The 26,081-nt window shown below is 37.0% G+C and overlaps 1 protein-coding gene across 13 annotated transcripts in view; it reads left to right on the top strand.

The window, feature by feature from the left end:
- The first annotated feature begins 174 nt into the window (after nucleotides 1–174).
- Nucleotides 175–26,081, top strand: part of SP100 (SP100 nuclear antigen) — an 86,319-nt gene continuing 60,412 nt past the window's right edge. For 12 of the 13 annotated variants that reach the window (XR_004623654.1, XM_034655339.1, XM_034655340.1 and 9 more), the window contains exons 1-2: nucleotides 175–378; nucleotides 4,441–4,528. Coding sequence is in view for 12 of the 13 variants with exons in the window: in XM_034655339.1 (XP_034511230.1) it covers nucleotides 354–378; nucleotides 4,441–4,528 (113 nt within the window). In the remaining variant the exon portion in view is untranslated. The remainder of the gene's footprint in view (nucleotides 379–4,440; nucleotides 4,529–26,081) is intronic. The other variant, XM_034655344.1, reaches the window with a different exon arrangement.

Raw genomic sequence — 26,081 nt, forward strand, 5'->3', positions numbered from 1 at the left:
GCTTGAGGACCCATAGATGTTTCTGCGTCTATGCGCCCACAAGCGCACCCCGGGGCCTGGCCCCGGCCCTCTGGGGCCCTGATTGTCCTCCTCGGCCTCCACTCCTGCTGTTAACCCGTCTTGGGGCCTGACAACCGTGGCGAGCTGCAGGAGGGAAACGCTGCTCGGCAGCTCAGAGATACTTTCACTTCTCCTTTCCCCATTTGGGCGGAGCTCTCTGTGTGTGAGGCAGATCACAAACTTCCTGCTCTGGGCTCGGCAGCTGCCCTGAACCAGGCCACCCCAACAGGGTTCGGAGGCGACCCCGGAGGCCCAGGCGGGGCGCAGGAGGGCCCGGAGTGCGACGATGGACGATGGACGCAGAGACCTCAGCACCAGGTCAGTCCTGATCTCCTTCCCTCGCACCTCTCTCTCTCTGCCTTTCAAGGGACTGTGAAGTTGAGACACTAAACTGAATCTCTGCTTTCGACCCGGTTTACAAGAGCGCCGGCTCGCTCTACACTAAAGGGCCGGGAGAGGCCCTGAGCTTGCCACCACGCACATGCCCTTCCTGTATCGCAACCCCGCTCAGCTGGAGGCCTGTCTGAAGTCCCCGTCCTTCGTCCTTCAGGAGGTTGGCCATAGGGATTTGTTATCTCCTCGTGACCTCTGAACCTTCTCCTTTCCCTCAGGCCTCCTCTCCCCTCACGAATCATTGCAAAGAAGGTCATTGAGAAAATACACAATTCAGGGTCAACCCCGGACTTAGGCTCAAACACCGGGTGCTGTGGTGGCACACCTGTCCTGTGAACAGGCCTCCATCAGCTCAGCTCGGGCCCTGCACCTCTGTGGCTGGGGGTCCGGGTTCTTTCTCATCATCTTGACCAAAGGAAGTGAAAGGAAGAGAAAGTCTCCAGACCACCAAAGAGAAGTGCAGTCTTCAGGGGTTTTATCTTTACTGTGATTTTCTGTTCTGGAATGGGTTATGTCTCCGACCAAAAAAAATAAGGGCTGGGGAGGAGAAAGGGCAGAAATCCTATCTTTTTCTTTAGTAATGGGTCAGAAATAGTATTACTTAATATTTTAACCAGTTTGTTAGGTCATACAAAAGAAATACATGATATATTCTTGTTCATAAAATTTTAAACAAAATGGAAGTAGGGCAAGGGAAAGAGCGCTGTTTACCGCCCACCGCACTGCGGCTTCCGGTGCAGTCCTACTAAGTGTTGTGGCACAGCCTTCCAGATCTTTTTCTATGCGTTTCTGTGTATGGCTTCTTTACCTAAATATGCACTTTGTGTCTTGTTTTTTTAGTAAATGGGATTATATTATATGTGCTGTTTTGCATTTTTCCTTTTCTCTTATTTTAATCGTGAAAATCCTAGAGATCGCCTTAAGAAGGAGATACTTCATTCTTTTTAAGAGCTGCATGCCATCCCATAGAATCAATATACCATAATTTTTAAATCACCCCCTCAGCCCCCATGGATGGACATTCAGGTCATATTCAGTTGTTCGATTTACAACAAGCTATGATAAGAATCATCTATTTCCTTATATTTTTGCGTATTTACAAGTATTTGTCTTGTGTCAACAAGCAAAAAAGTGGAATTGTGGAGGCAAAGGTTACTGATATCTGCCTGTGTATATATCCTGCGAGATTGCCCCTCTAAGTATGTTCTCTCAACAATATCAAATGAGATAAACCATCTCCCCACACCCAAACTTTGCAAAGGTGATGGTTAAAGAGTTGCATCTCATTTGAATGTGCGTTTTCCTGATTCCATGGGAAGTTGGACAGTGTTTATTGGCCATTTGCCTCTTCTGTGAATTGCTGCTTTATTTATTGCCAGTGTTACTCAGTTGATAAGATTGTCGTTCCTTTAATGAGAAAGGAAAATTTGCTAAATATTCTGAAAATTATAAATATACTCTCCTTGTCTTTGGACTTTGTTTATGGTGACTTGAGCTTATTAAAGCTTAAAATTTACAGACTTACAGTGTTGATTTTATAAGCTAGATGCACCATCTGTTGTTATTAACAATTAATGCAACGCAGAAGAGTCACTGATGAATTCCATGCACGGTGTTCAGCCACAGCTCTTGAGCTCTTAAGATGGCAGATTCAAGTCCACCTTCCTGGAAGGCCAAGTTCCTTCTTTTACATCTCAAAAAATGTTTTCTTTTTCAATTGTGGGGCAATGTTATGCTTCCTTTGAAGCAATGTTAGCCTTCACAGCTTTTATCTGCCCCATGAATATTCATCTTTTTTGCTTTTTAACTTTCTGCTCAGAATGGTTGTCTCAAACTTTTCTTCCATGACAATTATTTAATGTTTTGTAATTTTTGCATTTCTTGTTATTTCTATGTGTGTGTGTGTGTGTGTGTGTGTGTGTGTGCATGCTTAAAGTTGATTGCGTTTATTTTGGGGGGAATAAGGGATCTTAATTTGTTTCTACAACTCTGCTTAATATTTTTGCAAATATTTTGCAAAACATTGCATCTAGGCTCTAGAAAAAAGTAAACCACTTTTTTCTTTTTTTTTTTTTTTAATCATCCCATCTTCAGACTCTTGCCTGAATTTATTGCCTATATTTATTGAGGTTTTTGTGTGATTTTAAGTGCTTTGGGGATGTTTTCTGCGTCCTCTGGGTTATTCTTCCAGGTTGATTCTGTCTGCAGTTTGGTTTCGGTACCACGTTACTGGCTTTTTCACGTGCCCACGGTGGTTTTACATTCCCTTTCACTCGTGATTGACCCCCAAACTCCACTTTACACAGGCTTACTCTGGGTGGATATTTTCTTTCCCGCAAATGTCCAGTCTTATCGGAGGCTGAATTGCTTCCCATCTGATCTACAGTTTGAGGGCTCTAGTTTTATTGTTATCCATTTTTCCTGAGAAAACTTTAATTAGTTAAACCATCCTTTCCCCTCTGACCTGCCTGTATGCAGGACCTGTTTCTTGCGCTCTCTCCTCCGCTATTGGTTGTGCGAGCCTCTCCTTGTGCCCCACGCACCACACTGTCACAGTGACCTCGGCTGCAGACGAACTTCTCATTATCTGTTGAAGAAATCTTTCCTCTCTCCTCCCAAAGTAGCTTGGCCCTTTGCATTTCCAAATTGGCTTGTCAACATCTTGCCGGGAATTTGTTTAGGATTGCATTGAATCTACAGATCAATTTGAAGAGAATTGATATCTTTATAACCTTATGTCTTCTATCTCATTACTATGGTATGTTATTAACTAAAAAATATTTTCTAATAAAATTTATATTTCTCTCCCTAGAGGTCTTACACTTCTGCTAGATTTATTCATAGATACTTGATATCTTTATGCTATCAAATCTACATAATTTAAAATTGATTTTCTAGCTGCTTGTTACTAAGATAAAAAATAAATGGAAATTTTGCCGAAATCTTGAATTCTACAGACTTCTATGGAGATATATATGTATATATGTGGATTTACATGGATACACAATGACAGTTTTGTTTCTTCTGCTCTAATCCTTCTACTTATTATTCCTTTTTCTTGCCTTACTGCATGGGCTAGGTACTTTGTATGTGGTGAACACAAGTACTGATAGTAATGATTCCGTCTTGATCCTGATCCCAAAGGGGAAGTTTTTATCACTGCACAATTATGGATGATGTTTGCTGTAGATTTCTTTTATAAAAAGACTTTATGAAACACTTAACAGATTAAAGAAGTTTTATATTGGCATCTGATACTTTCAACATGGGAGGTGTCTGTGACCCTATTTTCTTTTGTTTCTGCTAGTTCTCACACATTTTTTAAAAAAACTTTTAATTTTGGAATAATTTTATATTTACAGAGAAGTTGCAAAGACAATACAGAAGCTTCCACAGTCTGCACATCCAGATTCATTTCCTGTGACATTATCCCTCTTACATGACTGTGGTTCATTTTTCAAGACTGAAAAACCAATATTGGTAACATCTGTGAATTAAACCGTGGACTTTTTTTCTGTTTCATCAGCTTTTCCATTAATACACATTTTCCATTAATACACATTAATACACTGTTCCACGATCCAGTTCAGGATTCCACATTGCATCTAGGCATCCTGTCACCTATTCACTTCTGGCATGTGACAGTTTCTCCATCTCTCCTTGTCTTTCATGACCTTGACAGTTTGAAAAGTATTGGTCAGGCACTTTGTAGACTGCTTTTTAATTTGAGTTCATCTGGATGGTATGGGCTTTCGGGCTTGTGAGAGTGTACCATCCTCATCACATCATATTGGGGGATATCCCTTATCACCAGGGAAGTTGACCTTCATCATTTAATGCAGGTGGTATTTGCCAGGCTCTTCCACTATAGAGTTACCATTTTTTTCCCTTTCCACAAAGAAAAGGGAAACATTTTCTTCTGTTCACAAAGATTATTTTGCTTGGTATCTTTGTGTACTAACATTGTATTGGGGAAATTATTTTTAGGTAAAATTGAGGACTGCAATGAAGGTACAACTTTGGAAAAAGTTTCAGTTTGCCACATCCAGGTGCCTCCAGGAACTCTTCAACACAGGTCAGGGTCTGAAAGCACCTGGGGGAAGCCAGGTCATTCCAGGCCAGAGCTGCCCCCTCCACTCTATTCTCACTGGGAAGATGTGGTGGTGGTGGCTGGGACTCTCGCTGGACCCTCCCCCTCGTGTGGACTCCAGACTTCATTTCTGTCCCCCTCACCCCTTAAAGTTGTCCAGAGTGAGGTTCTGATCCCTAGGATCAGCAAATGCCTCAAGTTAAAGTGGCTCTGTGCTTGCTTGCCTCCCTGGTTTTTCCTTTCACTTTACTTTTGCCTGGTAACGCCTTATCATAGTTTCATCTCTTCAGTAACATTTTTAAATGCTGTTTTCAACTTTTACAGTTTTTCCAACAGAAAGCTGTATTGCTTGTGGGAGTTGGGGGAGATTGACGTTTTTGAATCCTGCCCCACCACACCAAGAACTTACAGTCGTGGATTCACGAGTTGATCAAAGTTCATTGCCTGAGGTTTGGTTGTGGTTCATGAATTTTTTTCTCTGAATATTTTTTTTTAAGATTTTATTTATTTATTTGAGAGAGAGAGACAGCCAGCGAGAGAGGGAACACAAGCAGGGGGAGTGGGAGAGGAAGAAGCAGGCTCCCAGCGGAACAGGGAGCCTGATGTGGGGCTCCATCCCAGGACCCTGGGATCAGGCCCTGGGCTGAAGGCAGACGCTTAACGACTGAGCCACCCAGGTACCCCTTCTCTGAATGTTTTTAAGATTTTTCTCTTAGCATTGATATTGTAGTAGTCTAGATTTATTTGTTTCTTAAAATTTTTGAACTGTTTTGTTTTGTTTTGTGTTTATCCTTTTGGGGTTTCCAGACTTTCTTGAATTTGCAAGTTGATGTCTTTTGTTTTGTTTTGTTTTGTTTATTGGGTTCTGGTTTTTGGTTTTTGTTTTAATTGAAGTATAGTTGGCATATAATATTATATGAGTTTCAGTGATTTGACATGTATATATATTATGAAACAATCACCACAGCAAGTTTAGTTACCATCTGTCACCATACAAAATTGCTACAATATTATTGACTATATTCTCTGTGCGGTACTTTACAACCCCTTGACTTATTTGTTTTAAAACTGTAATTTTGTACCTCTTAATCCCCTTCACCCTTTTACCCATTCCCCCACCTACCTCCTCTTGGGCAATCATCAGTTTATTCCCTGTATTTATGAGTCTGTTTCTGTTGTGTTTTTGTTGTTTTATTCATTTGTTTATTTTTTAGATTCCACACGTAAGTGAAATCATATGGTACTTGTCTTTCTCTGACTTATTTTACTTAACATTAATACCCTCTAGGTCCATCCACGACATTGAAAATGACAAGATTTCCTTCTTTTATGGCTGAGTAATATTCCATTATATAATATACATACCAAATCTTCCCTATCCATTCCTCTGTTGATGGAAACTTACATTGTTTTCATATGTTGGCTATTGTACACAATGCTGCAGTGAACATAGGGGGCACATATCTTTTTGAATTAGTGTTTTCATTTTCTTCAGATACATATCCAGAAGTAGAACTGCTGGGTCATATGATATTTCTATTTTTAATCTTTTGAGGACCCTCCATACTGTTTTTCATGGTGGCTGTACTAATTTATATTCCCACCAATAGTGCATAAGTGTTTTTTTCTCCACATCCTCACCAACACTTGTTATTTCTTGTCTCTTTAATTCTAGCCATTCTGACGTGTGAGGTGACATTTCTTGGTTTGGATTTGCACTTACCTGGAGATTAGTGATGTTGAGGATCTCCTATGTCTGCTGGTCATCTGTCTTCTTTGGGAAAATATCTATTCAAGTCCTGTGTCCATTTTTTAATGTGATTGCTTGTTTTTTTGGTGTTGAGTTGTAGGCATTCCTTATGTTGTAGATACTAACCCCTTATGGAATATATCATTTGCAAATATCTTCTCCCCTTCACTAGGTTGCCTTTTGTAGATGGTTTCTTTCACTGTACAAAAACTTTTTAGTTTGAGGTAGTTCCCAATTGTTTAGTTTTGCTTTTGCTGCCTTTGCCTAAAGAAACAAATCCAAAAAAATATCATTAAGACCATTTGGGGCACCTGGCTGGCTCAGTTGGTAGATTATGTGATTCTTGATCTCAGGGTCATGAGTTCAAGCCCCATGTTGGTCATGGAGCCTCCTTAAAAAGATATTGTTAAGACCAACGTTCCAGAGTTTACTAAGTATTTTTTTTTTTAGGACTCATTTTTTAGGTCTTACATTTAGGACTTGAATCCATTTTGAGTTTGTTTTTGTGTATTGCGTAAGATAGTGTCTGGTTTCATTCTTTTGCATATAGCTGTCCAGTTTTCCGAGCACCATTTATTGAAGATACTGTCTTTTCCCCATTGTATATTCTTGCCTCCTTTGTCATAGATTACTTGGCTGTATGATTGTGCATTTATTTTCGGGCTCTCAACTCTGTTCCATTGATCTTTCTATTTCTGTGCCAGTACCATACTGTATTGATTATCATAGCTTTGTAGTATATCATGAAATCTGGGATAGTGATACCTCTAGCTTTATTATTCTTTCTCAAGATTGTTCTGGCTACTTGGGATCTTTTGTGGTTCCATATACATTTTCGGATTATTTGTTCTAGTTCTGTGAAGAATATTGTTGGTATTTTGATAGGAATTATATGGAATCTGTATATTGCTTTGGGTAGTATGGAAATTTTAACAATAATTTTTTCGATCCATGACCATAGTATATCTGTCCACTTATTTGTGTCATCTTTAATTTCTTGCATCAGTGTCTTATAGTTTTCAGAGTACAAGTCTTTTACCTCCTTGGTTAAATTTATTCCTAGATATTTCATTATTTTTGGTGCAATTGTAAATAGGACTGTTTTCTTTTTTTTTTTTTTTTAATTTTTTTTTAATTTTATTTATTTATGCAACAGAGATAGAGACAGCCAGCGAGAGAGGGAACACAAGCAGGGGGAGTGGGAGAGGAAGAAGCAGGCTCATAGCAGAGGAGCCTGATGTGGGGCTCGATCCCATAACGCCGGGATCACGCCCTGAGCCAAAGGCAGACGCTTTAACCGCCGTGCCACCCAGGCGCCCCAGGACTGTTTTCTTAATTTCTCTTTCTGTTAGTTTGTTGTCAGTGTAAGAAAACGCAACAGATTTCTGTATATAAACTTTGTATCCTGCTACTTTATCAAATTTATTAGATCTAATAGTTTTTTTTGTGGGGTCTTTAGGGTTTTCTATATATAAAGTGACGTCATCTGCAAACAGTGACAGTTTTACTTCTTTACCAATTCAGATGCTATATCCTAACTGCTGTAGTTAGGATTTCAGTACTATGTTGAACATAAGTGGCAAGATAGGGGACATCCTTACCTTGTTCATGATCTTAGGGGAAAGCTTCTTTTCACTATTGAGCATGATGTTAGCTGTGGGTATGTCATTTATACCCTTTATTATGTTCCGGTATGCTCCCTCTAACCCCACTTTGTTGAGAGTTTTCATCATGAATGATGTTGAGTTTTGTCTAATACTTTTTCTGCATCTGTTGAGATGATCATAAGACTTGTCTCCTTCATTTTATTAATGTGTGTTTCATGTTGATTGATTTGCTGATATGGAACCACCTTTGTATCCTTGTAATAAATCCCACTTGATCATGGAGTACGATCCTCTTAATGTATGTTGAATTAGGTTTGCTGATTATTGAGGACTTTCATTTATCTGGTATTTATAGCAGAAATATAGTAGTCTTAAAATGATTTGGGGTGATGTGAAAATTTAACAATTGTTTTGGAATGGTTTATTTAATATAGATATTTTTTGTTCTTTGAGGATTTCTGAAAATTTTCTATAAAGCTATATGAAACTGATACTGTAGTGGGGGGAGAGGGCAGGGTTAGGGTAGTTCTCAAAGTGCCTTATACATTTCTATTACTTCTAGTTCTATTTAGTACTCATGTTGACTCTCAGTTTTGATAATTTATATTTTCCTGAAAAGTAACCATTTTTCCTAGATTGCCATATTTATTGGTAGAAAATTATACAAGGATTTTTTTTGTAGAGTTTAATCTTTTCTTAACTGCAGACATACCCTTTTCCTTATTCCCAGTATTGTTCATTTATGTATTTCTTTTGTTCTCTTGATCAAACTTTGCATTTTGTTATTCTCTTCAAAGAATCACTTATTGGTTGTATCGATCCATTATTTTTATTTTTTGTTTGAGTTTTAATTAAATCCTACTTTTCTTCATTATATTTTGGTATTTTTTTTCTTTCCCCATTTTTGTCTTCAGTTTCCTTGGGGGTTACCTTGACATCTTTTCTTAATACTTAGATTTAAAAACTTAATTTACTTTTCAATGTTTCTTGTTTTCTAATACAAGCATTTTAAGCCATGAATGATTATCTTTGTGCCACTTGGGTATATCTGTGATTTTTATATGTCTGTGGTTTTATATGTTTTCATTAGAGTTTGTTTCTTACTTATCTGTAATTTCTATTTTGATTTACTTTTTAAACTAAGCACTGTTTGTAAGGAGTTTTGAAAATTTCTCAGTGAATAAGATAGAAGGAGGTCGTTTTTTGCCCTGGTTGTTTGTTCTGGTCTTATCAAATGTGGTTAGAATATGTATTCCTTAAGATTTTTTTTTCTTTTCATAGTCAATTGATATTTTTTTATGGCCTAATATATGTGATTTTGCAGCTTCTCCATGTTTAAAGAGTAATATAATGTAGTGATTAATAGTGTGCTATTTAATGCTGGTCAGGAGGGAGGGTAGGAGCTCAGGGGATAGGTAGGAAGTTTGGGGAGGGGTGTTCTGAACCCTAGCTCTGCCACTACATAGATGTAAAATATGTCTCTGCAGTATTTTAAAGATATTTTCTTACGGATCATGACTTCTACCATATGGTCTGGTGAAGTTTATATTTTATCAGTATGAAATAACCTACATTCTTTGTAATGTTTTTCAACATAACTTCTATTTGCTTCTGATTTTAGGCTTGCTACAAAGCTTTCTTTGCATTTGTTTAGTGTCTTTCCCAATCCCTTTATTTTCAATCTTCTTGAGCTGTTTTATTTTTTATATGCCCCTTATAAATAGAATATAATGTATACAAAAATTAACCCAAGTGGATTAAAGACTTGAATGTAAGACCTGAAAAAACATAAAATTCCTAGAAGAAAACATAGTGATAAACTCCTTGATACTGGTCTTGGTGTTGAATTTTTGTATTTGATCCAAAAGCAAAAGCAACAAAAGCAAAAATAAACAAGTGGGATACATCAAATTAAAAAGCTTCTGCACAGCGAAGGAAACCATCAATCAACGAAATGAGAAGGCAGCTTACTGAATGGGAGAAAATTTTTGCAAATCATGTATTTGATAAGGGGTTAATATCTAAAATACATAAAGAACTCAAATAACTCAATAGCAAAAAACCAATATGATTTAAAAATTGACAGAGGCTCTAAATAGACATTTTTCCAAAAATGACATACAGATGGCCAACAAACTCATGAAAAGATGCTCAACATCACTAATAATCAGGGAGCTGCAAATCCAGACCTCAATGAGATATCCCCTCACACCTGTCAGAATGGCTAATACCAAAAAGACAAGAAATAGCAAGTGTTGGTGAAGATGTGGAGAAAAGGGAACACTTGTGCACTATTAATGGGAATGTAAATTGGTGCAGCCACTATTTAAAACAGTATGGAGGTTCCTCAAATAATTAAAAATAGAGCTACTATATATATGATCCAGCAATTCTACTTCTGGATATTTATCTGAAGAAAACAAAAATGTGGATTTGAAAAGATATATTGGGGTGCCTGGGTGGCTCAGCCAGTTAAGCGTTTGCTTTCAGCTCAGGTCATGATCCCAGGGTCATGATCCCAGGATCCCGATCCCAGGATCCCAAGCTCCACGTCGGGCTCTCTACTCAATGGGGAGCCTGCTTCTCCCCCTCCCTCTGCCTGCCGCTCCCTCTGCTTGCATGCGCTCTCTCTCTGTCAAATAAATAAATAAAATCTTAAAAAAAGAGAGAGAGAAAAAAGAAAAGTGAATCTACAGAGACAGAAAGTAGATTAGTAGTGACCTGGGGCTGAGGGATAGGAATAGGGACTAACTACAAGCAACCGTGAGCAAACTCTGTGAGGTAATGAAATGTTCTAAACTTGGACTGTAGTGATAGTTGCAGAACTCAATAAATTTGCTAAAAATCATTGAATTGTCCACGTAAAAGAGGTGAATATTATAATATGTAAATTATACCTCATTAAAACTGTCTTTAAAAATAAAAGTAGGCATGTTGACAGTTGAATAGACTCAGTCATAAAGTTAATTGGTTACATTTTTTTTTCTGGAATATAAGAAAAAAGTTGCGGAAACTATGAAAAAAATAAGATATATTGCATAATCTGATGTTTTGACATTCTGCCAATGGGAATTTTAGAAGGAGAGGAGAAAGAATGAGAGCAAAAAAATAAAAAGGGGAAAAACAGTTTTCAGAATGAAAGCTAGAACTTTTTTAAAAAGTTATTGTTTAAATTCCAGTTAGTTAACATACATTAGCTTCAGGTGTAGAATTTGGTGACTCAGCACTTTCATACAACACCCAGAGCTCATCACAACACATGCCCTCCTTAATCCCCTTCACCTAGTTAATCCACTCCCCCCTTAACCACCAGTCTGTTCTTTATAGTTAAGAGTCTGTTTCTTGGTTTCCTCTCCTTTTATCCCCCCATACTCATTTGTTTTGTTTCTTAAATTCCACATATGAGTGAAATCATATGATAGTTGTCTTTCTCTCTACATTATCAACAACAGCCAAATTATGGAAAGAGCTCAAATGTCCATCTTCTGATGAATGGATAAAGAAGGTGTTATATATTTATATAATTTACATATTATAAAATTCACCTCTTTTACATGGACAATTCAATGATTTTTAGCAAATTTATTGAGTTCTGCAACTATCACTACAGTCCAAGTTTAGAACATTTCATTACCTCACAGAGTTTGCTCACGATGGTTCATAGTTAGTCCCTATTCCTATCCCTCAGCCCCAGGTCACTACTAATCTACTTTCTGTCTCTGTAGATTCACTTTTTCTGGACATTTCATATAGACAGAATCATATCATACGTGGTCTTGCACATCTGACTTCTTTCACTGAGCATAATATTCTTGACGTTCATTCATGTTGTAGCATGTGTTCATATTTTCTTCCTTGTTATTGCTGAGTAACACTACATTGGATGGATCTACATTTTATTTATCCATTTACCTGCTAATGGACATTTGGATTTTTCCACTTTTTGGCTGTTATGGTAAATGCTGCCATGAATATTTGCATATTTCTGTGGACAGGTTTTCATTTCTAGGTTTATACCTAGGAGTGGAATTATGGGGTCATATGGTAACATTATGCTTAACTTTTTTTTTTTCTAAAAGATTTTATTTATTTGACAGAGAGAGAGATAGCCAGCGAGAGAAGGAACACAAGCAGGGGGAGTGGGAGAGGAAGAAGCAGGCTCATAGCGGAGGAGCCTGATGTGGGGCTCGATCCCGGAACACCAGGATCACGCCCTGAGCAGAAGGCAGACGCCCAACCGCTGTGCCACCCAGGCGCCCCTATGCTTAACTTTTTAAAAAACTATCTTACAGTGTTTTCAGAGATTCCCACAAGCATTGCATAAGGGTTCCAGTTTTTCCACAGTCTTGCTGACTATGTCTTTGATTATAGTCAATCCAGTAAGTACACATCGGTATCTCATTTTGGTTTTAATTTGCTTTTTCCCTAGTGACTAATGATGTTGGACATCTTGTCATGTGTTTATTACCTTCCATATATCTTTTTGAAGAAATAGCTATTCAAATCATTAGCCAATCATTTAATTGGGTTGTCTATTGAGTTGTAGGAATTCTTTATATATCTGTGTACGAGTCATTCATTAGAAATATGATTGGCTAGTATTTTCCCCTGCTCTGAAACTAGTCTTTTATTTCTTTTGAAGCACAAAGGACTTAAATTTTTTGAATTCCAGTTTATCAATTTATTCTTTTATGGATCATGCCTTTGTTTTTTTTAAAGATTTTATTTATTTATTTATTTACTTATTTATTTATTTGAGAGAGAGCAAGAGTGAGAGAGATCACAGAGGGAGAGGGAGAAGCAGACTCCCCACTGAGCAGGGGCCTGTCCAGGGGCTCGATCCCAGGACCATGGGATCATGACCTGAGCTGAAGGCAGACGCTTATCTAACTGAGCCACACAGGCGCCCCTGACTCATGCTTTTTGATGTTGTAGCTACCTTTTAGTCTAACCCAAAATCACAAATATTTTCTATCTCTTCTTTGAAAAGCTTTATCATTTTCTCTTGTACACAGGATACTACATAATCTGTGGGACCCAGTGAAAAATGAAAGTGGGAGGACCCTTGTTCAAAAATCATTATGAATTTCCTAACAGTGAGAGCTGGGCATTAAAGCAAGTACGGGGCCTTGTGTGACTGTGTAAGAAGCATGCCCTGAATTTGGCCCTGCTCTTATATTTAGATCTATGATCCCTTTTGAGTTGATTTTTTTTTAAGTTTTGTACACAGCTGATACTTTCATTAAGTTTCTCTTGAGGTTCCATTTTAATTTTTTTTAAATTTTTTTACATTTTTTTATTATGTTATGTTAGTCACCATATAGTTCATCATTAGTTTTTGATGTATTGTTCCATGATTCATTGTTTGCGTATAACACCCAGTGCACCATGCAATACGTGCCCTCCTTAATACCCATCACCGGCCTATCCCAATCCCCTACCCCCATCCCCTCTGAAGCCCTCAGTTTCCCAGAGTCCATTGTCTCTCGTGGTTCATTCCTCCTTTTGTTTACCCCCCCTTCATTCTTCCCTTCCTTCTCCTACCGATCTCCCTGCTATTTCTTATGTTCCATAAATGAGTGAAACCATATGATAATTGTCTTTCTCTGCTTGAGTTATTTTGAGTTGATTTTTGTCTAGGTGTGAGGTGAGGGTATAAAATAATCTTTTTTTTTTTTAAAGATTTTATTTATTTTTTCGACAGAGATAGAGACAGCCAGTGAGAGAGGGAACACAAGCAGGGGGAGTGGGAGAGGAAGAAGCAGGTTCATAGCGGAAGAGCCTGATGTGGGGCTCGATCCCATAACGCTGGGATCACGCCCTGAGCCGAAGGCAGACGCTCAACCGCTGTGCCACCCAGGCGCCCCCTAAAATAATCTTTCTGTATGTGGATATTTAAATGTCCTAGTACCATTTGTTAAAAAGACTCTTTTCATTGAATTGCCTTGGTACTTTGGAAATCAATTATAAGGATTTATTTTTCCCTCTCAATTCTAGTCCGTTGACCTATGTATCTATTTTTATGCTAGTGCTCTAACTCTCTGGATTAGTGTAGCTTTACAGTAAGTCTTGAATTCAGGAAGTATAAATCCTTCAACTCTGTTCCTCAAGACTATTTTGGCTATTCTGTGTTTTTGTATTTCCATATAAATTTTTGGATTAACTTCTCAGTTTCTGGAAAAAATCTTGCTGGGATTTTGATAGAAATTCACAGAAGGGGGAATGAACCATGAGAGACTATGGACTCTGGGAAACAAACTGAGGGCTTCAGAAGTGAGGTGAGTGGGGGATTGGGATAGGCTGGTGATGGGTATTAAGGACGGCACATATTGTACGGAGCACTGGGTGTTATATGCAAATAATGAATCATGGAACATTACATCAAAAACTAAGGATGTACTGTATGGTGACTAACATAATATAATAAAAAATTATTATAAAAAAAGAAAAAAGAAATTTCACTTAATCTATAGATCGATTAGGGGAGAATTGCTATCTTAAAAATATTGAGTTTTCTAATCCATGAACATGGAATGTTTCTATTTGTTTTAATCTTTAATTTCTTAAGATATTTTATTTATTTGAGAGAGAGCACACAATAGGGGGAGGGGCAGAAGGAGAAGGAGAAGCAGACTCCCTGCTGAGCAGGGAGCCTGACACAGGGTTCAATCCCAGGACCCTGAATCATGACCTGAGTTGAAGACAGACACTTAACTGACTGAGCCACCCAGGAGCCCCTGATCTTTAATTTTTCTTAGCGATATTTTGTAGTTTTCAGCATGTAAGACTTGCTTTTTGTTAAATTTATTCCTAGATATTTAATTCTTTTGCCTACGTTTATTTTTTAATTTGGAAACTCAACTTCTAAATTTCTAAATTTCCTGGTTAATTGTTTTATAGACACAATATTATCTCATAAGCTGTGAGAGTGTGAAATATACTTCCTCTAAAGTCTTGCTTTGTTGGCTCTATTATTCATATTTCCTACGTTTATTTTTTAATTTGGAAACTCAACTTCTAAATTTCTAAATTTCCTGGTTAATTGTTTTATAGACACAATATTATCTCATAAGCTGTGAGAGTGTGAAATATACTTCCTCTAAAGTCTTGCTTTGTTGGCTCTATTATTCATATTTCCTACGTTTATTTTTTAATTTGGAAACTCAACTTCTAAATTTCTAAATTTCCTGGTTAATTGTTTTATAGACACAATATTATCTCATAAGCTGTGAGAGTGTGAAATATACTTCCTCTAAAGTCTTGCTTTGTTGGCTCTATTATTCATATTTCCTACGTTTATTTTTTAATTTGGAAACTCAACTTCTAAATTTCTAAATTTCCTGGTTAATTGTTTTATAGACACAATATTATCTCATAAGCTGTGAGAGTGTGAAATATACTTCCTCTAAAGTCTTGCTTTGTTGGCTCTATTATTCATATTTCCTACGTTTATTTTTTAATTTGGAAACTCAACTTCTAAATTTCTAAATTTCCTGGTTAAATTGTTTTATAGACACAATATTATCTCATAAGCTGTGAGAGTGTGAAATATACTTCCTCTAAAGTCTTGCTTTGTTGGCTCTATTATTCATATTTCCTCTGATGTTAATAAAAAAGAGTAAAGAAGGATCTGAAGGGACCTGGGTGGAACCCTGACTCTCTTCACTAAGCCAATGTTAACAGCCTATGCCATGACTTTCCCAAAATTTGTTCCAAACTTTACACACAAATGACTTTTTTTACTTTAATTTGTGAAAAAATGGAATCATAATATATTAATCTGAACTTGATGTTTGTATTTAGCAATAAAACTACACCCTTCCCTCCAAATTACTAGAAATAAATAGCTACATACTATTCCAACAGTACGGATTTGCCATAATCTGAGCAACCATTCAGCTGAATGGACAATCAAGTTGTTTTCAGGTTTGGGGGTCTTCACATTTGTTGTATTTTGCCACAAAAAAACAATGCTTCAATAAAAACTTTTGCTCTTGTGGATATCTAATCAACTTGTGGGTATTTAACCAACAATTTATTAATGTCTTATGTATCTCAAGTATTCAAGAAAAAGCATGGGACAAAACAGACAAAATCCTTGTGCTTATGGTATATATATATTTTGGGAGAAGACAGGCACTGAATAAGACAGTAAGCACTAAATAAAATAAATAAGTAATTAATTTAATACGTTAGGGAATGATAAGGACATGTATAAAAATAGAGCTAGAATAGGGGACTGGGAATATGGGGGTAAAGTTGGGGGCTGTAGTTGTGATTTTAAGTAGGTTGATTAAAGCAGGCCTCATTGAGAAGGGGGCATGGAGCAAGGACCTTAAAGAGATGAGGGAGATAGTTCACTCCATGGATGTCTGGACAGAGAACATGCTACGCAGAAGAGAGAACCAGAACCAAGTTTCTAGGCTTGAAGTGTGCCTGATGTAGTCAAGAAACAGCAAAGAGGAGGGTGTGACCAGAAAGAGATGAGCTAGGGGAGAGGAGAGAAAGGCTGAACACTGTAAGAACTTGGCTTTTACTCTGGGGGAAATGGGGAGCCCCTGAAAGTTCTGGAGTTTCTTTAAGATGCATATTGTTTTTATTTTCATGGGATAGGTTCCAAAAATGATTGCTAGGTTCATCACTAGTGTATCTTAAAATTTATAGATTATTGTCAGATCTCTTTTGAAAAGGCTTTAGCAATTCAAGCTCACACCAGCAAGGTGTATTTCCCTAAATCTTCTCCCACGCTGTATCATCACATACGAAATTGTGTTCGCCAGTCTAACTAGAAGAGATGGTCTCTCACTGATGTTTCAGTTCATATGCATTCATATATTTATTGGACATTTCCTTTTCCCTAAGCTGTCTCTTTAGTTCTGTTTTCTTTGGGGTTGTCGCATGTTATCAATGGCCTGGAATCTTTGTATGTCAGATATATTAACCCTATGTCATACGTGTTGAAAATATTTTTCTACGTTGCCTTTGAATATCTGTATTACTTTGCTTTTACATTTGTATCTATTAAATCTTCCTCTACCTACTTTCATTGTATGTTTTTCTTGGCTTGACTCAAATATGTATTCTATCACGTAAGTTTCTATATGACTACTTACCCAGTTTCAATGGAATTACAGTTTGAAAGTACATCACACTTGCACAGTAATTTCAGAAGGATTGACATTTTAAAATTACTATGTTTTCTTAACTTACATATCTGTTTATTTAGATCTTGTTTAATTTCCTTTAATAGGATTTTAGAGTTTTCTCCATATAGGTCTATACCTTTCAGTTGCTTATAAATATACATGCATTTTATTTGCTATTGTTTCTAAAGTGTTATTTCTTCTCAGTTTATATTGTTCTAAACAAAATCCATAAGTTTCATTTATCTATTTTTTAAAATTCGTGCATGTTGCTAAATTCCTGTTCTAGTTCTTATGGAGTTACTTTGGTCTCTAGGGTTTCTATGTATGTAATTGTAGGACATGTAATGTTGTATATCATTTTAGTATTAATACCATGACTTCATTTTCTTACCCTATTTCATTAGCTAAAACTTATAAAAATTTAAATAAAAACAATGATGGTAATTGTAGACAACGCTGTCTTTTTTTCCTATTTAAATTTCTTCATCTTTCACTTAATTTTTATAATTTTGGGAGACTTTATATTATATTAGCATCTATCTATTGTATATGGTTTTTATAAAAATAGCTGTTAGGTCTTACCAATTCCCTTTTAAAATAATTTAGGGATATATTTATATGCTTTTTTCCTCCTTTTGTTTGTTTTCGTACTAAATTAAAGAGATTTCCTGATGTTGAACCATCTTTACTGATTTCATTATTTAACTTTTTCTTCCTCTTTTTTACTTAGTATGACAGTTTCATGTTTTTTAGGCTAAAATTTTTTTATTGTTGATCTTTTTATTAATCGAAGTGTAATTCACATCCAGTGTTATATTAGTTTCAGGAGTACAGTGTATTGATTCAACAATTCTATACATTACTCAGTATATTATTTATTTATTTATTTGAGAGAGATCACACAATGGGGGGAGGGGCAGAAGGAGAGGGAGAAGCCGACTCTCTGCTGAGCATGGAGCCTGACACAGGGTTCAATCCCAGGACCCTGAATCATGACCTGAGTTGAAGACAGACACTTAACTGATTGAGCCACCCAGGAGCCCCTGATCTTTACACACCATAAATGTAGTCATTATGAGTTACCATAAACATTATTACAATATTATTAATTGTATTCCCTTTGCTGCACTTTTCCTCTCTAACTTATTTATTTTATAACTGGAAGTTTGTACCTCTTAATCCCCTTTACCTATTTCACCCATTCTATCACCTACCTCCCCTCTGGCAGCCATCGGTTTGTTCTCTGAATTTGAAAGTCTGATTTTTTTGGTTTTTTGTTTGTTTTGCTTTTTAGATTCCACATGTAAGTGAAATCATATCGTCTTTTTCTGTCTGACTTATTTCACTTAGCATAATACTCTCTAGTTTCACTCATGTTGTCATGAATGGCAAGATCCCATTGTTTTAAAAATTAAAAATAGAAATACCATATGATTCAATAATTCCACTACTGAGTATTTACCCAAAGAAAACAAACAAACCAAAAAAACTAATTCAAAAAGATAAATGCACCCCTATGTTTATTGCAGCATTATTTACAATAGTCAAGATATGGAAGCAGCCCAAGTGTCCTTTGATAGGTGAATGGAGAAAGAAGATGTGGTGTATATATACAATGGAATATTGCTCCTCCTCTATTTTTGAAATAGTCTCTAACCACGAGGCCTATATCATCTTTGATCCAACACACTACTTGTTGTTTTCTTTTGCAAAGTCTCTGGATGTCTTATTTTCTTTAACCTGCAGCCTGTTCCGCATCTACTTATAATTTACTGAGACTTCTTTTGTGGCCAAGATTATGATCCATATTGATACACATTTCACAAACTGGGAAAAAATGGTATATTCCTTGGTTTTAGGTCACAAGATTAAATGATAAATCATTCTTGCTAATTTATCCAGAGCCTGTATATTTTTCAAAGATTTTATTTATTTATTATGAGAGAGGGAGAGAGAAAGAGCTGGGGGGAGGGGCAGGTGATGTCTCATTGTAGTTTTTATTTGTATTTCCCTGATGCCAAGTGATGTTGAACATCTTTTCCTGTGTCTGTTGGCCATCTGGATGTCTTCTCAGAAAAATATCTGTTCATGTCTTCTGCCTGTTTTTTAACTGGATTATCTGTTTTTTGGGTGTTGAGTTTTAAAAATTCTTTACAGATTTTGGATACCAACTTTTATCAGATACATCATTGGCAAATATCTTTTCCCATTCTGTAGGTTGCCTTTTAGTTTTGTTTATTGTTTCCTTCACTGTGCAGAGCTATTTATTTTGACGAAGTCTTAATAGTTTATTTTTGCTTTTGTTTCCCTTGCCTCAGGAGACATATTTAGTATAAAAGTGCCATAGCTGATGTCAAAGAGGTTACTGCTTGTGTTCTCCTCTAGAATTTTAATAGTTTTCTGTCTCACATTTAGGTCTTTAATCCATTTTGAATTTGTTTTTGTGTATGGTGTAAGAGAGTGGTCCAGTTTTATTCTTTTGCGTGTTGCTGTCCAGCTTTCCCGACACCATTTGTTGAAGGGACTCTTTTTCCCAATGGATATCCTTTTCTGCTTATCGAAGATTAACTGACCATATAGTTGTGGGTTCATTTCTGGGTTTTCTATTCTGTGCTATTGATCTATGTGTCTGTTTTTGTGTCAGTACCATACTGTCTTGATCACTACACCTTTGTAGTACAACTTAAAGTCCAGAATTGTGATGCCTCCAGCTTTGGTTTTCTTTTTCAACATTACTTTGGCTATTCGGAGTCTTTGTGGTTCCATACAATAGGATTGTTTGTTCTAGCTCTGTAAAAAAATGCTGTTTGGATTTTGATAGGGATTGCATGAAATGTGTAGATTGCTTTGGGTAATATAGACATTTTAACAACATTTGTTCTTCCAATCTCTGAGCATGGAATGTTTTTCCATTTCTTTGTTTCCTCTTCGATTTCTTTCATCAGTGTTTTATAGTTTTCGGAGTACAGATCTTTCACCTCTTTGGTTAGGTTTATCTGTAGGTATCTTATTGTTTTTAGTGCAGTAGTAAGTGGGCCTGATTCCTTGATTTCTCTTTCCACTGCTTCATTATTGGTGTAGAAAAATGCAACAGATTTCTGTGTGTTGATTTGGTATCCTGTGACTTTACTGAACTCGTATCAGTTCTAGCAATTTTTTGGTGGAGTCTTTTGAGATTTCTGTATAGAGTATCATGTCATCTGCAAATAGTGAGAGTTTGACTTTTTCCTTGCTGATTTGGATGCCCTTTATTTCTTTTTGTTGTCTGATTGCTGTGGCTGAGACGTCCAGTACTATGTTAAGTAACAGTGGTGAGAGTAGGCATCCCTGTCTTATCCCTGACTATAGAAGGAAACCTCTCAGTTTTTCCCCATGGAGGATGATATTAGCTGCAGGTTTTTTTTATATGGCCTTTATTATATCAAGGTATGTCCCCTCCAACTGTACTTTGTTGAGGGTTTTTATCATGAATGGATGTTGTACTTTGTCAAAGGCTTTTTCTGCATCTATTGAAAGGATCATATGGTTGTTACCCTTTTTTTTATTAATGTGATGTGTCACACTGACTGATTTGCGAATATTGAACCACCCTTGCAGCCCAGTCATAAAGCCTACTTGGTCGAGGTGAGTAATTCTTTTAGTGTACTGTTGGATTGGATTTGCTAGTATTTTGTTGAGAATTTTTGCATCCGTGTTCATCACAGATATTGGCCTGTAGTTCTCTCTTTTAATGTAGTCTTTGTCTGGATTTGGAATCGGGGTGATCCTGGTCCCATAGAATGAATTCGGAAGTTTTCCTTCCATTTCTATTTTTTGGACTAGTTCGAGAAGAATAGGTATTAACTCTTCTCTAAATGTTTAGTAGAATTCACCTGTGAAGCCATCTGGCCCTGGACTTTTGTTTGTTGGGAGATTTTTGATTACTGATGTGATTTCTTAATTGGTAATCAATCTGTCCAAGTTTTCTATTTCTTCCTGTTTCAGTTTTGGTAGTTTATGTTTCTAGGAATTTACCAATTTCCTCCAGATTGCCTTATTTGTTGGTATAGAGTTTTTCATAATCTTCTCTTACAATTGTTTGCATTTCTGTGGTGCTGGTTGTTATTTTGCCTCTCTTGTTTGTGATTTTGTTTGTGTTCTTTCTCTTTTCTTTTTGTTAAGTCTGGTTAAGAGTTTATCAATTTTATTGATTTTTTGAAAGAACCAGCTCCTGGTTTCATTGATCTGCTCTATTGTTTTTTTAGTTTCTGTATCATTTATTTCTGCTCTCATCTTTAGTATTTCCCTTCTACCGCTGGCCATAGGCTTTGTTTGCTGTTCTTTTTCAAGCTCCTTTAGGTTTAAGGTTAGGTTGTTTATGTGCTGTGGTGGGGGCCTATGCTAGTCTTCTTGGGGGGAAGGTCCCACGGTACTGGGACTGAGGGAGATCTGACCGAGAAGGGCAGTCGTGCCAGAGCGCAGGGGCGTGGAACTTGGAGCAAGCAGGCTAGACATCCAGTGTTGGGACTGAGCTGCACTAATCAGGTGGCCCTGGGTTAGGCTGAAGGGCAGGGGATGGAAATGGTGCTCACGGGCACACTTGTCACTGGAGAGGCAGCTCTGTGAATGCTCTCTCTCAGGGATGCCCTCCAAGAAGAGCGAATAATCTCGCCCCTGCGTGCCCAGGTGGTCCTCAGGTTGCACCATCTGTCCCAGGGCTATTTCCCTGCCTTCTCTGCAGGAGCAGGGCAGCACCCTCAGGGCTCTATGTCACCGTGCCCACCAACCTTTAAAACTCCAGTCTTCAAGCCGTGCTGGTTACAAAAACTCACAAAATCAGCCCATCTCATTTTTCCAGCCCGTGGCTTTGGGGACGGGTTCTCCTTGTGCATATCCCTGTGTGCTCCTCTCTCTCTCACCTTTCTCTGCAACCAGGGCTCCCTCCCCTCCGCAGCACTCATGGTCTGTTTCTCTCCTAAGCCATGTCTCTGCACTTCCCACCTTCCTCAGTGTGGCCTCTTCTCTCCCTTTAGTCATACAGTTTGTTCTGTCAGTCCTCAGGTTGATTTCTTGGGTATTCAGAATGATTGATAGTTACCTAGTTGTGTTCGAGGGACAAGATGAGCCTAGGGTCCTCCTACTACATCTTAGCTCCCCCACAGACAATCTCTGCTTTTAATTGGAGTATTTAGACCATTCACACTGAACGTAATTATTTATATACTGTATTAATATCTACCATGTTTGTTATTGTTCCTTATTCCTTGCATTTGCTTTGTTTCTTTTTTCCTTCTCTTCCACCTTGTCTGGTTTTAAGTTAGCATTTTATATGATCCCATTTTATCTCTTCTATTAACATATCGGTTGTATTTCTTTTCAAATGTTTTTAGTGGTTGCCTAGAGATTTCAGTATACACTTTATACCATTTCATCTGTAGCACAGATACCTTGTAACAGAGTATTTCCAATTCCTTCTTCCCATCCCTTATGATATTACTGTCATTCATCGCACTCATCTGTACCTTGTAATCATCACTTGTTCCAAACAGAGAATGTCCTTGAGCTGCTGCTGGACTGCCATCTTGGGTTTCCTTTTAATGTCTCTGGGATTAGATCCACTGGTTTCTAATTTTCACATCTTCCTTGCCTGTTTTTCTGAATCCAACATATTGAATTTTTTAAGGATTTATGTATTTATTTTAAAGAGAGAGAGTGAGTAGGGGGAGGGAGGCAGAGGGAGAAAGAGAAAGAGAATCTCAAGCAGACTCCATGCCCAGCACAGAACCCAAAGCAGGGCTCTATCTCATGACCTTGAGATCATGACCTGACGCAAACTCAAGAGTCGGTCACTTAACTGACTGAGCCACCCAGGCGCCCCCCTGTTGAATGCTTTTAAGAGTGGGTGTGTGCTGCTCAGGATTAGACATCTATTTATTAGGTAAACAAACTAGAACCATACTAGGTGACTTCGTTTTAAAACTTTTTATATACATAAAGGAAATAAGAAAAAATTGTAGGAAAAACACTCAGGATGGATGTTTGTAAAGTAAAATTTCTGAGCCTCCCACATCTGAAGTTGTCCTGATTAGCACTGAGTATTGAAAAGCTGGCTTCACAGGCACTGTGACTGATGAGATGTCTGTCTCGAGTTGTTCTTGCCATCATTCCTCCATAGTTGACCAGTTTCTTGATTCTTACTGGGAGCTTTTAAGTTTTTCTCTCTGTTTTTTAGGTGCTGTCGTGTCATGATGAAGTGCTTTGGTTTATGTCTTTTTAAATTCATTTTTCTAAATACTCTTTAAAAAAATTCACATCCCTCTACTCCAGGGTATTTTTTTAGGTAATTCTCTTGATATGTTTCTCCTCTGTAATTTCCTTGCACAGCTTTCTTGACTCCAGTTAGGTGGCTGTTAGACCACCTAAACTTACCTTAATGCTCCTATATTTTCTTTCAAATTTACTTTTTTTTCCTTTTAATCTCTTAATTTTCTGGGAAACTTCTTCAACTTTCTTTTACAACCATTTTAGTAAATTTTAGTAAATTTCCAAAAATCAATTTAAAAATAATCTAAGACCGCAATCACTTTCTCTTTTTTTATATCCTGGGGTGCAGTGTGTATTCTCAAATCTCCCTAAAAATGTTAGAAGTTTTGAAAGTTTCTCATTTTCTACAATATCTCTGTTTCTCTTAGAATAACTTTTTTTTCTCTTATTGTATGTTATTCTGATATTTGAGAATTTTCTCAAAACTCTGCTGACCTGTGGTTATCTGTTCCCACTTAAGAGAAGGCTCTGGAAATCAATTGATGTGATTCACTAAATTAAAGAATAAAGGAAGAAAACCATAGAAGAATCTCAGCAGATGCATTTGAGAACATTCAACATTTGTCCATGAGAAAACTCTCAGCAAACTAGGAATAGACAGTAACTTCCTCAGTCTCATTAAAAATACACACACACACACACAGTGTATACAGTAAACATCATACTTAATGGTGATCCTAAGTGCTTTTTTTCTAAGATTGGAAACAAGACAAGGAAGTCCATTCTCACTACTCTTCTCCAATATTGTGTCTAAACTCCTAACCAGTACAATAAAAAGAAATAATTGTTGGAAAAACAAAAGTAAAGGAGTTTTGCTTGCTGATGACATGATTATTCATTTTCTATAAAATCCAAAAGAAATCTACAAATACATTACTAGAATACAATAATTTAGCAGGGTTATAAATACATGGTTAATATTTTCAAAAACCGGTTTTATTCCCATCCAATTATAACAAGCAATTTAAGAAGCAGTACCATTTAAAGCAATACCAACTTAAAAAGCAACACCATTTCTAGTTAGGAATAAGTTTAATGAAAGATGCATGTGACTTCTTTTTTTTTTTTTAATTCACTTTAGTTAACATATAGTGTATTATTAGTATCAGGGGTAGAATTTAGCGATTCCTCAGTTGCATATAACACCCAATGCTCACTACATCAAAGTGCCGTCCTTAATGCCCATCACCCAATTACCCCATCCCCCACTCACCTCCCCTCCAGCAACCCTTAGTTTGTTCCCTATAGTTAAGAGTCTCTTGTGGTTTGCCTCCCTCTCTGTTTTTATCTTATTTTATTTTTCCTTCCCTTCCTCTATGTTCGTGTTTTGTTTCTTAAATTCCCCAGCCAGATGTGTATGACTTCTTTACTGGAAATTATGAACACTTCTAGACAAAATTAAGGAAAACTAAATAAATGGGGAGCTATACAATGTTAACAGATTGGAGCTCAATATTGTTAAGATATCAGTTGTCACCAAATTTCTCTGAAGGTTCAATGCAAACTGTATAAAAATCCAAAAGGCTTTTCTTGTAGGAATTGACAAATTGATTTTAAGAGACATGGAAAACCGAAAGACCTAGAAAAGCCAAGACAATTTTTCTCTAACTGACTTCAAGAGTTTCTATAAGCTATAGGGTGCAAGCCAATATGCTATTGGCATAAGGATAGACAAATAGATCAGTGGTACAAATTAGAAAATCCAGAAATAGACCCATGTTTACATTGTAAATTGCTTTTTGAATATTTTCATTAATTTGTGGTAGGCAAAGATTTCTTAGTGCATTAAAGTTATTAACCACAGAAGAAAAGAATTGATGGATTTGGCTTCCTCAAAATTAAAAATTTCTCCTCATCGAAACACATGGTTAAGCAAAGCACAGACTGGAGGAAAAATGTTCGTAATACATAAATTAAACAAAAACACTTCTTTCCATAATATAAAACAAACTGCTACACTTCAGTAAGTAGTAAAAGACAACCCAAGAATATAAATGGGTCAAAAACTTGAACAGACACTTTACAAAAGAAGATGCATGAATTGCCACTAAGCATATGAAAACGTGCTCAATATCATTAGTCATTAAAGGAATACAAATTAAAACTGTATGAGATCCCACATCATACTCATTTAAAATTAGAAAAACTATCTCTAATAACTTTGAAAATTAGTTTGGCAGATTCTGAAGTGTCTAAGCATACTCACGCAACGACCCACGCCTAATTATTTACCCAAGAGAAATGGAAACATCATGCCATAAAAAGACATGTACAAGAACAGCAGCTTTATTCATACAAGTCCCAAACTGGAATCAATCTGAATGTCCATCAACAGGAAAATGAGTAAGCAGATGGTGGTAGGTCCACACAGTGGAGTACCTACAACTACAAAAAGGAACCAACTTTCATTCATCCAACAGCATGGATGATGAATGAATGTCAGGCACAAGGCATACCTGATGTATTATCCCACGTATATGGAACCCAGTAAGAGGCAAAATTCACACATGGTGATAGAAAGGTCAGCAAGGTTTGCCTTTGAGAGGCTGCTTGGCTCTAGGTGGTCAGCTTGTAGGGTGAGGGGTTAGAGGTTGCACTGTTCTGTTCTCCATTTTAAAAATACCATGGAAGTTTTCAGCACCATGTCTCCCTTGTCAGGGTTCTTCAGGGCACACCAGTCATTTTTCTGACCTCTGGGAGCATCCTCCAACTACAACAGCAATTAGCACTCT

This window comes from Ailuropoda melanoleuca, chromosome 2 (assembly GCF_002007445.2).
Source record: "Ailuropoda melanoleuca isolate Jingjing chromosome 2, ASM200744v2, whole genome shotgun sequence".
NCBI lineage: Eukaryota > Metazoa > Chordata > Mammalia > Carnivora > Ursidae > Ailuropoda > Ailuropoda melanoleuca.